A 14,812-nucleotide genomic window follows, 5' to 3' on the forward strand; every position below is an offset into this window, starting at 1 on the left:
TTCTCTCTTTTTTTTTTTTTTATTTCCTTGTTATTTTTAATTCTCTCTTGAGTGTTTTTTGGCCAGCTCAGCCCCCTGAGCACTTACCAAGAAGTGTAACTGCACCCTGAGACTCTTTTCCTTTTATGCAAATTTAAATCAGCAAACACCACAGATTATTGCATGAACAATAAAAAGTATTTTAAAACTAAATACTTGGTAAATCATGTTGTAGAATCTCTGTATTCTCATGTCTGTTTTCCCTATTTCACTTGCAGGCACAGCTGTTTAAACATGGCAAGAGAGAGGATTGCTTGCCGTATGGTAAGTTTGTAATATCTTGATTTCAGTTTTTAAAGCCATTGCAATCAAAAAGGGAAAGGAAGATTAACCTGGTCATAAGTGGTGCTGTAAGGAGTGGAATCAACAGGGAAGTGATAAAGCAGGGAAAACAAGGGGAGCAAAAGTAGAGATGACTGTGAGGGAGGAACAGATGCCACTAGGGAATGTTGTGTTGGAACAGCACGTCCGAGGATTTGGCAGGTGATCACACTGGCCACTCCTGTAATAGAGGAGCTGAACATGGAACATACAACCTGTAAGATGTGGAAAATATTTTTAAAAATTCGTTAGAGCATTAACTAGTTTTGTAAATATTACTGCTGAAAATTTTGCAGACTCTTCAAGTTTAAACTTAAGCACAGGGTTTCAGAAAACCCAAGAACTGGTTGTGTACAGGACCCAGCTGGAATTATGTCAGGATACTGTTGGAATAAAAAAAAAGGTTTTGGTGAAAAGAGATTGTACTGGATATAATTAGGGATAGACAGGTACCATAAAGAGAGCACAGAGGGTTCTGAACAGCTGGTTGGATTTATGTTCATCTCGTGGTGAATCCTGGAGTATGGTCAGAACTGACTGTAATGATCTTGGGTTTTATTGATAGCAACAAAGAGAGGCAGGGAAAGATGGTGGCTAATTCCAAAACACTGCAAAAGACCTCATCAGTTTTGTGGAGCTCATCCAAGTAGCAGAAAAGGGGTTCGTGCTGTTCTCAGGAACCAAGCAGTGATGTAAACTCTCTTCAGAGTGCTTGATTTCACTCATGCAATTATTTTGGCCCCAAGAATTTCACTAATGCAATTAATTATTTTGGCCCTGAGAAGAAGATTTTTAAGTTTAGTGCTGGAAACAGTTTCATTTTTCCAGATAATTCCTTAGAAAATGCCTGAGAGGTGGGTAAAGATGGAGATAAGATGGTGAAGACAAATAACATGGAACCACACAGGTGCTGTGTGGCTGGTCAGGAACAAACAGCAAATACTGGGAATGCCATCCCACAGAACTGGCAGGCAGCACTGGAGAAGCTCTCAGAGAAGCAGAATAATAAACAGGCTGGATAAAATATGGTATGACACAAAATTACATAATTTGAAATATGCAGCTGTACAACACAATAGTCTTAACGGGTATGGAAAGAGCATATTGAGCCCACAAAATGAACCCTGCTGGCAAAAGCAGATTCTTTGGCCCATGGCACAGAAAGAATATTGAGTAGTTATGAGTCTGGTAATAAGGGAAAAATCAGGGGTGTACCAGTGACTAAATTTACCTTAGAAAATCTAAAATCTCACAACTGAGAAGCAGGTATTCAGACGGAAACTGTTCAGGATAAAAAACTGTGAGAGACAAAAAATACCTCAGATTTTTAGTTATAACAAATCTGAGGATGAAATAGGAGAAAGGAAATAGGCAAATGTCAAAGAAAGGTCCTGTTTGAAGTAATTTGTGACATAGAACTTGGTTTGAAAACAAACACTAGTCCTGAAGCCATTACATGGATCTGTAGATATTACAGTGATTCGAGAGCTGAGAGGACTTGGAAGAGGCTTATATTTGTATATTCTTAATTTTTTTTTCTCTCTGTGAATATTGATGTTTCTGCAGCCTCTTCCTCCTAAACCATCAGTCTCTCAAGCTTTTATAACTGCAGAAAATCCAGGTTGCTGGAAAGTGTCCAAGCAATGGTCATCATCACTGGCTTCACCTTGTTGTCTGCATGGATCATTTATTAGTATTTTAGTAGGTCAGGATCCATCCCCTGCCTTTTCAAAGACTGAGGAGGTTTGTAAGTCGTGTCCTACAACTTCTCAGACTTTGAAATAATTGGGTTTTCTTTGATCTCAGTATTTTGAAAACCCTGGTACTGGAGGAAGAGGTTGCAGAGCATTCTGCCAGGGTGATTCCTTGTGTGCAGTGTTGTTTGGAAGAATGATGGTCCTTCGTAGCCCAGGTCATTAGTCTCTATTAGCTCATGGTCAGCCTTCAATCAAGAATTATTTTCAGCCTGATAAAATTACAAAAGGTCTTTTTTATTTGTAACAGGCATGGGTTCCCTGTGAAAATTTGGAAACCTGGAGCCTTATACTCATTAGCCCAAGATTTTCCTTTCCCTGTGTTTTTTTACTTCGCTGGACAAATAACTTTGTTCCCTTTGATGTGCCCAGATGAGAGGTTTTGTGGCCGACTGTTTACACATACACAGTGTTTCTCATGCCTAAATGTTTATGGACATCCATCCTCATAAAAATCTCTGTGCCAGAGGAGTTAGGTTGGTGCTGCCTGAAAATACTGAACAAGGAAAGGGTGTGCAGGAACTGTTGAGTTTTCTGAGTAAATGAATATTTTCTGAATCTTGGTTCTGTTAGATTACTGAAAATTCTCAGACCCTGCAATACACTTGAACATGTTGCTTCCAGTGAGAATTAGAGGCATAAGCACTCTGGGAATGTAGATTATCATTTTCATAGTCAAAATGAATCCTCAAAGCCATCCTTCCTGCTTGGGCAGTGAAGGGTATTGCCACTATTTGACCAGTGTCAGAGCTACTACAAAGTAGGTAATAAGGCATTTGCATTTCAGTAGCACTTTTTAAAAATTTGAATCTTCTAAGGGACATTCAAAACTTTAAGATTTTCATAGCCAGATTTTTTTGAAAAGCAGTTTGTTTTGTTTTCCAGCTGTTACTGTGCTCGAGTGCCTGGACAAGTGCAAGTTGTCAGAGAGCAACCAGATGGTCCTGCGCAAGCTGGGCATGAAACTGGTTCAGAGACTGGGACTGACATTTGTGAAGCCAAAGGTGGCGAAATGGAGGTCAGTTTAAAGCTGGAATAGTTAGAAAAAAATGAAATCCAAAAGGACAAAAACCTTAGAAATACCTAAATCTGTATATTTGTCTTCTGCTCTCCTAAGCTTCCCTAAAAGAAAAAGAAATCCCTGTGTTATTTGGGAACGAACATATTGTTCATCTGTACTATTTAGAAAAAGTAGATTTCTTCTGCTGTAGTTTCCTGTAATTTTTTTCAGTTTTGGAACATGAACTGGGACTGGGATTAGCCAAATCTGGCTTTGCACGTTGCACAGGCAGAAGCCTGTTCCCATATAATGCAGAACTCATGAAATATGGGAAGAGACCGACCTTTGTTCCTGATTTAGTACAATTTTGTAAGAGTGAACATAACTTTTTCCATTACCTGGTACTACCCCGATTCGATAGAAAGTTCACAGGGGAAAAGTGGTTTGCAATCCCACTCTGGTTTTGCATATTAGTCAGGTTTTGGTGTCTGGTTTTATGTACTGCCAGAGGGCAAACTCTTTTTGAGATTTCTCGCACTGATATTTTAAAATTGCAGGCTTCCTTGGTGACTATTTTTATTGTATTTATTTTACCAGCTTTTGAGAACATCCTTAGGCATAGAAAATTCTTTTTAGGTGGAGAATGTACCTTGCCCGATGGCAAAAGTCATTTTAGCATGTAAAGTCTATCTTTTGTAAGAATGCATCTACACCAGGGGCTAAATATCTGAGTACAGCTCGGTCAGAAAGTACTAAGCTGGCTTTAACATTTAAAAAACAATTTTTAATAAGCTGATTTTATTAATTAATTTATTTATTTTTTTTTAGGTTTCAGAGAGTCTTTCAGGGCATGGGAATTTCGCCTCTCTTTATTGTCAGCAGTGGAAAATAGGTTATACTGAAACAGGAAAGGGAGGGATAATGAAAAGGAACCATTTGAATAGTCTGGCTCTTCTCACCTTGGAAAATAGACAACTGGGTCAGGAGGAAGGAGAGTGGGATACTTCTCCCTTTCCTTTAAAGCAACCACTAAATAAGTGGAGAGCTGTAGCCTGGGAGGTGTAGGAATGTGACAGACAGGCTTTGTGTCAGCATGTCCCTATTTCAGTTGGAAAATAAATCAGAAAAATCAATGCAATGTGTTTGTTGTGCAGGTACCAGCGTGGCTGTCGCTCTCTGGCTGCCAACCTGCAAGCTCAGGGTGCTGTTGTGCAGAACCAAAAGAGAGAAGCTGCTGCTGAAGCTGATGATGATGAGGAATATGACATCCCAGCAGAGATTGAAAACGTTGTAGGTGTGTTAAAACTGGAGAGAAATTGTTGTAGTGCCGCAAATTAATCGTGTGTTGGAAAACAACCCACTTAGGGCTAAGAAAGTCACGTGGGTGTCTGTGCTAAACGTGAACAATTGGAAAGACTCTAAAATTTCAGTCTGTGCAACTGATTATTTTAATAATAAAATAGTTTATGTTTTGTCAGATTATTTGGATTTTGCATCTGAAGCAGAAAGTCAGCACTGGAGCACTTCTGGTGGGGTTGGGGCATGGAGATACTGAACTGTGTTTTACCAGTTTTATCCAGTAATGTGAAAGAGGTACCTTGAACCTTTCACAAATGGAAGGCTGAATTAAAATTTGTAATGAAATACACACCAAAAAATTATGTCACATGAAAGCTGAAGAGTTATGGTTTAATTTTTAGACCGTGTTAGTATGAAAGGAACAGCATTTTTAATAGTGTGCAGCTGTACAGCAGGTCCTCTGCTTGCTGGCTGGTGAATATTCTGTAAATAAATAGGCCAGAATTGCATCAGAAGACTTTTATGACTGAATAATCTAATGAACCTCTGCAAAAAGCTCCATGACCTCCATTTTGAATCTTTTACACGACTTAAAATTTCAAATCTGATTTTCTCTTTTTGAAAACAATTTGGACATGTTTCTTTGATTTTTGAGTTGTACATGGGTGACTAACGGAAGAAATCTAGGTATAAAGATTTTTATTAAAGAGGCAGCTTTTTTAAGAGGAAGATGAATTTTGAACATTTTAAGAAATCTTTCTGGTGTTTAATAAGACTAATTTGGTTTTTTTTTTAAATAAAACTATTTACAGAGCAACTGTTGGTTGGGCTGAAGGACAAAGACACCATCGTCAGGTGGTCTGCAGCCAAAGGGTAGGTCTGTTGTGGTTACTCTGATCAACTAAAGTAAACAATATAGAAATACTAATTTTTTTATGACTTACTAGCTGACTGCAGTTCTAATGAGTCACTGTATACTTCTTTTTCTTTTAACTTCTGTAGAATTGGTAGAATAACTGGAAGACTTCCAAAAGAATTAGCAGATGATGTGATCGGGTCTCTGTTGGACTGTTTCAGGTAAAAATCTTATTGCAGACTTTACATGCACCTGAAATGTGGGGTACAAGAGTTAGGGAGACAGGTCTAAAGATGGGCTAAGGGTATTCAATAAAGAAATTATTCCTAATCCTTCCTCTTGACCCCATTCGAAGATAAGGTAGAAGGACTGAAGTTGAACTTAGGAAGAATAAAAAAATGCTCATTAACTTGCTGCTTTAGAAGTTCCTGGTGTGCTCAAGGCTCATGTCTTGAGTGTAGTGTCCATCTTCAGAAATGCAGTGACACTGGAAATGATGTTCAGAAGGGTTGTGAGGATCACCAGAGGTAACCAGCCATCTCTGTGTGAGGGGAGGCTGAAACACACAGGGAGAATGAGGAATAAATGGGGTATAACAGAGGTTTATGAACTGGGGAATGGTGTGGAAATGGTTGCCCTCTACATTTTATATTACTAGAAGCAAACTCAAGCATCAGGTGGCAGGTTTGGAATAAAGACAAGGTGTGGTTAGTGATGCAGCACAGAGTTCAAGTGTGAAAACTTCTTGCCACGGGACCTTGTGGATACTGAAAGTACTTGCCTGAATAAAAAGTGTGCTTTTTGTCTGTGAACTTGCCCAGAGTTTGGAAGTGTTTTTGAGAGTGTTGCAATATGCTGGTTCTTACCCTCTTGCTAAGGCTTGTGCTGTGGCTGTGTCAGAGGGGCTTTGGGGCCAGTTTAATCTCCAGCTGGGTCACAAAGAACTATGAGGATGTTCTTTTGGAGCATTTCAGTGTTGGATGTCAGGGCATGTAAAGGACTAAGTTATTAAACAAGTCTCATGTGCCTTTTTTAAATATCAAATTGCTCATCGGGTCTCCACTGAGTACCTGAAAATCTAAACTAGTGGTTTAGAGTAAGCCAGTACCAAAAAGAATTTCTTTATTGACAGGAAATACTGGTCATGTTCAGTTTGTCACTCAGATGTACTCAGTTTTAAGAAGTCCTCACACATTTGTTGAGAGTACAAATTAAAAATACCAGCTCAAAGGATGACACGTTAAAAAGAAAGAAGGTATAAAGTCTTAAAAACTTGCAAGGAAAGTATCCACTTAGATGATCCTTCCACTGTGGAGCTGTGATTAATTTAAGAGGTGCTGCTGATCTCAATTATCCCTGGAGCTTCAAAGACCTGCACCCAGAGTGTTTTCTTTCCTTGTTTTTCAAGTCATAGGGATGAGTAACTCAACTAGTAATTGAGTGACCTGCTTTCTTCAGAAACACCTGGGAACAAACGTAGGCAAGGACAGAGGGAATCTCTGCTGGGTTCTCTGGCTAAATGTGTCCAAAATAAGAATAAATCAGTTGCTTGTCAGAGGCACTTGGCTGTATCTCTTGGGATAAGAATAAAGGATTTCTTATGTGTAGGTAGGTTATATGTAGACAAGAGTCAGTGAAGAAATAAGGGGTCATTTTTCACAGTGTAGGAGTTGATCATTGCAGTCCTGCCAGGGTCTGTGTGAGCCCTGTGCTGTTCAGTGTACCCATAAAGAATCCTGGAAAAAAGAGGAACAAGGAGGTGAGGAAATCAGCTGCTGATTTAAAGTTGATTCAATGTAGGGAGAGCTAAAGTGGACAGGAAAATGTTATAGAAGCCCAAGTTAAGTAACGAGCCAGTAAATGACATATAAAATGTAATGTCTAATGAATGCAAACTGGTGCTCTTGAGGCAAATGCTGCTCACTGTAAAACAGCTGGAAGCCACTGACCTGTCCAAGTGTTGAAGTGCTCAGCAGCTGACAGGGAAAAGAAGGCAAATGGAATGTTGGATATTAGGAAAGGAAGAGATAACAAAACTGAACAGTCAAAAGTGGTTTAATTGATGGAGCTGCTTACAGGCAGAAAGAAAAAGCAGAGGGATGTGGTTTTATGTATCTCCATTATCAATGTGAAGGAAGGGGAAAGCAAGTGGTTGTTTACACTTCACTCTCTCCCATGATGTGAGAGCAGGGAGGCATCAGGAAGTGCATTTTCACGCAATTATAATTAACCTGTGGAAGTCATTGCCACGGGATGTTATGGGAGCCAAAAGTGTAAAGGGAGTTGAAAAAAAGGGATTATACAAATTAATGGAAGAGAGTCCCTTCAGAGTTTATTAAATATGGCATCTGGCTGCAGCCTCTGGCTGGAGCAGTGTCTGCTGGTGATTGCCAGAGCCAGGGGGAGGCAATAAGGGAATGGTCCTTCGTGCTGCATCTTTGGCTGAGCATCTGCTCTTGGTCCTTGTCAGAGAGGGGATTCTGGGAGAGATGAAGCTTTGATATGACCTAGTCTGTCTGGTCAATGTTTTATTCTCAGATTGCTAACCCTAGTTTAATACAAAATGAACTTTGTATATGTTTAACCCTGTAGCATTCAACCTTTCCCCTTCCCACTCGTTATCTGCCAGCCCACCACAAATTGTTTGCCATTTTGGGTATTTTTTATTGTGTTCACTACAAGTTTCTCTGGTTTATGCTTTTTAAAGGTAGATAAACACCACTGTCTGCTCAATGCAGAAACTCCTGTGATGTGTTTGTTGGGAACTGTCACTCAAACCTCTTTTGCAAGTTAAGGACTATGTTTGGCACTAAATTCATTGGTTATTTTGGGTATGTTCTGTAAATCTACATCTTTTACAGTGTACTAGGAAGTTGTTTTCCTTTTCTGGATGAGTTTCAGGTATTGTACTCTTTTGTGCTGAGTTACATTTATAGCCATAAATGGATTTTTTGCTTATTTGGTCACATTTATAGTAGTATTTATGTTGCACAAATGAGAAGAAAAACACGTTCAGCTTGTCATTCTTCTATTTTACAAGTCCAGCAGGGTCAATAACACAATAAGCACATGCTGGTTTGGATAAGAGGGGTCTTTTAAAGTGTTAGGGATTCCTCCTGAGAAGTGAAATTCTGAAAGGGAGGGTCAGTTTTAACCAAATTTTGTTCTGACACCAGTTTCCAGGAGACGGACAACGCGTGGCACGGGGGGTGCCTGGCCCTGGCCGAGCTGGGCAGGAGAGGATTGCTGCTCCCTTCCCGAATTTCAGATGGTGAGTTGGAGTTCATGTTAAGTTCATGAAATAACAATTTATATTATTAGAGACCAAATGTGTGGCAATAGGCTGGAATTTGCTGATGTGAGTGTGCTGAACGATGAGCGAAGTATTGAATTCTGGAGTAAAACATACGCCCATGGGGATATTTAAGTACTCCTGTCAAAGCATTGGCTTGGGTGTGCCTTTTTTATATTTAATAAATATTTCTTTCCAAAATGGAATAACTTCTTGGGGTTTTTTTTCTTTCTTCCTCCCTCCCATTTTTCTTTGTGCAAGTTGTATAAAATAATTCTGAATGTCTCTACATTGTGTCAGTGTCATTATTTAAATAGAATATATTAAATAATTGATGACTAACTTGCACTTTAAAGCCAGTAGCTTGTGCTGTTTGTTTCTGGTTAAATTTCAAAGGCCAGTTTCATGTAATTTATACATTAACTGTTTATGTTTTTAATGGGTTTTTGAAATAGCAGGATGGAAAGAAAAAGAACAGGGCAGAGGAATTGTTTCTTTGTGTGTTCTGTAGTTTTCAACGTACATTGAAGTACAGAGATACTAATGTGAAAAAGAGGAGTTCTGCGTGATTTTGGTCAATGTTTTACAGAGTGGGAATGACAAAAGCACAGTGTAGCAGTACACATCCACTCTTGGGTGCTTTTACACAGTGTCTTGTTCCAGATGGTTCTTTGGATCCCCTCTGGTGCTCCTGTGTTGAACGGAGAAGTTGAACACTAAATTTCAAAAATGTTTCAAAACTGGTGTTTCGTAGTAGTAAGTTGGGTTGCCAAATCTTTCCTATTCTGAAGATCTGTAAAATATGGCATTTAATACAGTTTATTACTGTGTCTCCATAGAAAGAATTCGTGTCCAGTGTGGCACGTGCTGCACGTGAGAAGGTTTGTGCAGTGAGCCTTCAGCTGGTTTCTCTTTTTAATTACTTTTGCCCTTATGTGATAAAGGTGAAACAGTTAAAAACCTCCCAGCTTAAAGCTGGGGAATCACGAATGGAAAATCCTCCAAAGGTAAGCCTCTGACAAAAGCAAAACTGTTACACCTCTGTCAGGGAACCTGGATAACCTCATGTCAGAGGTTTTTATTTCATTTGAGGAGGGGAGATGAGGTAGAGTTCATCACTGGAGCTTGTTTTTATGGATGATATTTGTATAGAGCTGGGGGAGAACAAATCCTTGAAGTGTATGGAAAAACCACCAAGAAGGTTTCCCTTGTTCACTTAAATTTAAATTAACAAAAAAAGAGATACATGAGATTTTTTTTAAAGTTATGGATAAAGGTAACTATGAAATTTTCTACTTCCAGAGAATAGTGAGGCAAATAGCTTAATGTAGTGTGAAAAGCAGCAGTGGTGACACTAGACTCTGTAACTTCATGTTTGGAAATTAGGGATTTGGTAGTGTTTGTCCTAAGCTTGAAGCTTTAAACTTGGACTGGAAAGCAGCCCTTTCTCCTTATTTAATCACATACTGATTTAGAGCTTGGTACATCACCCTGACTTACTGCTTGCTGTTGTCATTTGAGTTAATTGAGCTTTTCCTGTTACCTCATTCCCTCTGTTCACACTCAGGTTGCTATTCTTGCCTTCTGATAATCTGGGAAAAGCTTTTCTCCGTGAAAGATGAAATTACAGATCAATGTATTCTCAGTTTGTTTCTTAGCTCAGAAGCTGAACCCCTGTAATTTACTGTTTAATGCTGAACTGGTTACAATGCTCTGGCTGAGCTGTCAGCTCAAAGCACCACAGCACGAAACTTGAGGGGAAAAAAATCTGGGAATTCTGCCTTGTGTTGAATGCAGCTCCACTTCCTTATGTAGGTTCACACCTGCTAGTGATGCTCAGGCAGGGGAGGATTTATCTTACCTGAATAATGATCAGTGAGAAATGTATACCCATGGTTTTATGTGAATAACGCTCGCTCTGGGTTTATCCTTACACTGATAGTGCCACTGTGCAGATTTACACAGGGGAGCAGCCTTATTTTAGTTTAAAACTTCTGTAGCAGTTTGGATAAGCTGGACAGCAGTTTTAAGATAGAAGGAATTTTGAGCTTGTACAGATGAATTATGTGCATAATGAATTTGCATCTGAAAGAAGCCCCTTTAGGGTCGATGGGTGTTCATGCCAAAATTCTGCTTGTCCATTGAAAATTTAGTTAACAATTTCTTGCTGCTTTTTCTTCAACATACATGTTGTAGTGTAGTGCATGCGTTTGTGTTCATGAATGACTTTCCATATATTTTAAATACAGATCACAAGATTTATTTGAAAAACTGCCAGTTTATATACACAGTCGTAGAAGCAGGAATTAGTTTGGGCTGTCTGTAGAAGCACACAGAAAATGACAGTGAGTGATACACACATACTGAAACAGGACCTTCACCAGGAGAGTTTGCCTCAGGTGAAATAAATTATATAAATAACCTTTTAGGCCTGGAGTTTGAAGGCTGCCCAGTGTCTGTCTAACCTCAGCAAAGCAGGCACCTAAACTGTTTAGTTCTTCATATTTTCAGTGTTGTTTTCATAGTGATTCATTTAAAGTTGAACATGAACTGCATTTGTTAAACCCATGCAGGCTTTCTTTGGTTTGACTTGAATCTTGGTCTTAGTCAGTGTGAGGAGAGCTCACTTACACAGGCTTTGGGTCAGTTTGGTTAAACTGGCATCTGTCTCTGAGTAACTAAATTCGATCTGTTCTGTCTTATGGCAGAATGGCAAAGTGCATTCATACACAGAGCAGTTTTTACAGTAAATTCTGAATAGCCAGGTTTAATCTTAAGCTTATTTAAACTACTGCACAGTGACATGAAAAGGTTTTCAAAGAAAAAAGACAAAAACCCCCTCTACTAGATGAAGTTAAGCCTGAAAAAAGACTATGACAGCGTGTTGTTGAGCAATATTATTTCTAGAGCTTAAACATCTTTTAAGAAAAGAAGTTGTAAAAGTTATTTTACATCAATACAATTGCAAAAACCCCTTGAAGATTCATCTAATGTACTTTGACTTTAGTAATGAATGCAAAAATTCACTCATCAAAACCTGAGCTTATACAAGGCAAAGTTCAGTTACTTAAAAATATTAATATAAAATTATAAACATTATTTACAATGGAGAGATGGAATGCATCTTGTCAAGGGCCAAGTCCAATGAGAGACAGGTTGTAGGGATTTCGTGATGTTGCTGGTAACCAGCTCCTGTGACCAGAAAGGGGAGGATTAGGACACTCTTGTCCTCTTCCTCAGGGTGAAGACTCTGCTGCAGTCATTGGGCCTGACTCTCTTAGCGCCTTGCTGGGCCTTTGCGGATTCCTTTTGATTTGTCCTTTTTTGCCCTTTCACTTTCTGGTTGCACTGAGTATCCTGAGCATCAGAGGAATTACGGGAGGCTTCCGTGGCCGGAGCTTTGCTGTCCTGGGGGCTCTGCCCGTCGCTGTCCAGCCGGGCCGTGCCGGGGCTGTACGAGGCCAGCTGGCACAGGGCCACGGCCGCCGTCTGCTTCTGCTCGTCACAGCTCTCCATGAGCCGCAGATCCTGAGCCTCGCCGCGCTGTCCCGGGAAGGATTTGTCACAGGCGCTGCTGGTGGGGTTCTTGGGGTTGCCTCCCTCCACCCCGGAGCTCTCGCTCTCGGTGCTGGGGGCGGCGGTGCCGTTGTCCTGAGACGGGCTGTGGAAGGACGTTTTCAGGCTCGCTGTGTTACAGGAATCCTTCACCGAGAGGTTCAGGGGCACGTCCTGCAGGTCCAGAAAGCTCTGCCTGTCTGGTTTGGGTGGGGTTTTGTACACGTGCTCGTGGATAGGTCCTGTGCTTGTGTCGGCCTTTTTGGAGAGATTGAGAGGAGCTATCCCCGTGTCTTCCTCCGCGTTGGACAGCGAGCCCGCGTTGTTCTGGCCATCAGGCTGTGTGTGTGAGTCTTCATCGGTGACGTTAATGCTGAAAGAAAGGAGGAGAAAAGAGAATTCACTATCAGTTGCTCTTTTAAACTGGGGCTGAGGGGCAGGAGGAGATAAAAATCTGGACTTCTAGGCTAGAAGTCTGACAATTTTGTTGTTTCTCCTTCAACTCCCCGAGTCCCTTTCTCCAGACCTATCACTGTAATACAGGTAATTCCCTGAAGCACAGAAACACACACACATAGTTACTGCATTGGAAATGCCTGGTACCCTTAAAGAGAACGAGTGGGCTGCTGTGGGCTACACCGTGCTGTGCACAGTTAGTGTAGAACATGTTATCTCCCTTTTTAATTTAATTTAGTTTAAAGGGGCATTGCATGACATGTGCCCATCTATCTTTGTGTGCCCCTGGTAAACCTGACAAGCACTTGCAAAGTGATTTTGTTACTTTACCTGGTGGGTGAGTCCCCTCTCTCCTGCTGTGTCTGCACACCTGGAAGTGCAGTCGCTTGGTCAGTGCTTTTTCTCACGGGTCTGAAGGCTGTGAAGTTTTCTTCTGGTTGGTCATACTTGCCCAGGGATGTGGAAGATGACTTGTTGGAGAGGTCAAATAAGCCCTCACACGCGTGGCTTGTCTGGGTGAAGTTGGTGGGGCTGGGTCTGCCAGGGGAGCCCGTTGCTGCGCTGCCCGCGAGAGGGCTCATTTTGGCATTCTCTCTTTCATTTTGGTCATCCTTGGGGTTACCTTTGCTGTGCAACAATGTCATTTCTTTTTCATAATCTGCTTGTTTTTTATGTGAGCTTAGAGGGTATTGTTGGGAAGGGCTTAAAGAAGCTGGGTACAGCAAGGTAGTTTCTTCCATCAGATGAGAGTTTTGATCCCTGTTTATACCAGCTACGTGTGAAAATCTGTAAAATGGGGGATCTGTTGGCCTACAAAATCCATATGGTATCGGTGGAGTGGAGTGATATTGTTGGAACAGTCGATAGTGTTCGTATGCTGATGGATTTATGGGTTTTGCAAGTGGCCCAGGGTGGGGAAGAAAGTGTCTTTGATCTTGTGCTCCATAGACAGAGAGGGCAGAGCTTTCACACTCCGAGTTACCTGGGAGCAGGTAGGGTGTGTAGATGGCCAGCCTGTGCTCATAGAAGTGGGGGGAGTACTCGGGAATCATCGGCTGCATGTAAGGTGAAATGGAACCAAAGCCTTTTGTGGGAGCGACTTTGTGTGGAAACTCTGGGAGGAAAGGAGAACCCGCCTTCCACGGGTGAGCTGGTGCATGAAACGCAGACTTGGTGTGGAAGGGGGAGCTTTTGTTAGAGAGGGACAGGATTTCAGACGCTTCACTGATCTCTGGGCCTTTGCTGTCCCGGTGTTCTCCAACGGGAACGAAGGCCGAGGGCCTCACCATGCCCTCCATCAGGGGCTGCACGCTGAGGGCACTTTCTGCTGCGGAGCTGGCAGGGCTTATTTCCTTCGGGATCGCAGGTTTCTGTCCTTGAATCGCTGCGTTTGTTGCCTGGTTTTGTAACTCAACGTTCTCCTTGGCATCTTCTTTTGCAAAAGGATACTGAGGCTTTGAATCGAGGCTCGACAGTCCGTTTGTGACAGATTTGGAGGAGGTTGGTTTGACGGGAGGTTCGAGCTGATTGATCTGTTTGGGCTCCAGGGAACTGCTCTTTGGACACTTGATGACTCGATCCTGCTCCGACACCAAAGTGATGGAGTTTTTGCAGAGGCCGTACTTCATGTGGTTGAAGAGATGGGATTTCTCATTGCAAGTGAAGGGGCACTGGAAACACTTGTACTTGAACGGCTTTCCCGGTGGTCTTGGGATGTAATGAGGCTTCTTGGGTTTGCGTTCTTTGAGGAGGCTCATTTTTTTTCTGCTTTAAACAATTAAATGTAATGGTTCTTTATAAAAACTTTTCTTGTGGTTCGCCTTCCTCAGTCGTAGCCTCGTGATGTTTCCGGTTTTTCAGGTTTCTGGAATCCTTCTTCCCAGGTGAGGAGAAGCTCCTGTGGTGTCTCAGGGATGAGGGTGCTGGAAAACAGCGCTTTTGCCACTGGTAGTGCAGGAACTGTAACACAGAGTTTGAAATTAGCTGTGGTGGAACACTGCAACAAAATATAAAGTAGTGCATTCTCTTAACTGCATTCCCCCTTGTACTGCATAAGTTGTGATGGGTTTTTTTTTAAAACAAACAGAAGTGCTGGATGCCAGACCTGAGTTGGACAGCCATTGACCTTTGGCATCCTCCTGCACCCAGACACAGTCACACAAGTGGCCTAATTTCCAGCAGCAGCAGCACTTGTCACCTGCCCCTGCTGCCGGCTCGGGGGAGTTCCCTTTGAAAACCCA

At 41.5% G+C, this 14,812-nt stretch overlaps 2 protein-coding genes across 4 annotated transcripts in view; one reads left to right on the top strand and one right to left on the bottom strand.

Annotated features, from left to right (window-relative positions):
- TBCD (tubulin folding cofactor D) overlaps nt 1-14,812 on the top strand; it is a 118,550-nt gene that overhangs the window by 20,225 nt on the left and 83,513 nt on the right. For all 3 annotated transcript variants that reach the window (XM_027715648.2, XM_039390352.1, XM_027715649.2), the window contains 6 exons: nt 258-303; nt 3,000-3,132; nt 4,269-4,408; nt 5,226-5,286; nt 5,416-5,490; nt 8,446-8,540. In XM_027715648.2, coding sequence (XP_027571449.2) covers nt 258-303; nt 3,000-3,132; nt 4,269-4,408; nt 5,226-5,286; nt 5,416-5,490; nt 8,446-8,540 — 550 coding nt within the window. The remainder of the gene's footprint in view (nt 1-257; nt 304-2,999; nt 3,133-4,268; nt 4,409-5,225; nt 5,287-5,415; nt 5,491-8,445; nt 8,541-14,812) is intronic.
- Nucleotides 11,302-14,329, bottom strand: ZNF750 (zinc finger protein 750). Its single transcript, XM_027715650.2, has 2 exons — nt 12,903-14,329; nt 11,302-12,489 (listed from the first exon to the last, which is right to left on the bottom strand). Exons 1-2 carry the CDS (start codon nt 14,327-14,329, stop codon nt 11,775-11,777), a joined length of 2,142 nt encoding a protein of 713 aa, XP_027571451.1. The 3' UTR covers nt 11,302-11,774.

The sequence above is a fragment of the Pipra filicauda genome, unplaced genomic scaffold, assembly GCF_003945595.2.
Source record: "Pipra filicauda isolate LSUMZ 115617 unplaced genomic scaffold, ASM394559v2 scaffold80_size11013439_pilon, whole genome shotgun sequence".
Taxonomy (NCBI): domain Eukaryota; kingdom Metazoa; phylum Chordata; class Aves; order Passeriformes; family Pipridae; genus Pipra; species Pipra filicauda.

Bases quoted from the DNA above. Each gene is read 5' to 3' on its own strand.
- ZNF750 (XM_027715650.2), bottom strand. From the start codon at position 14,329: ATGAGCCTCCTCAAAGAACGCAAACCCAAGAAGCCTCATTACATCCCA. The intron at 12,490-12,902 runs GTAAAGTAACAA...CCTTTCTTTCAG, and splicing joins AGAGGGGACTCACCCACCAG to CATTAACGTCACCGATGAAG.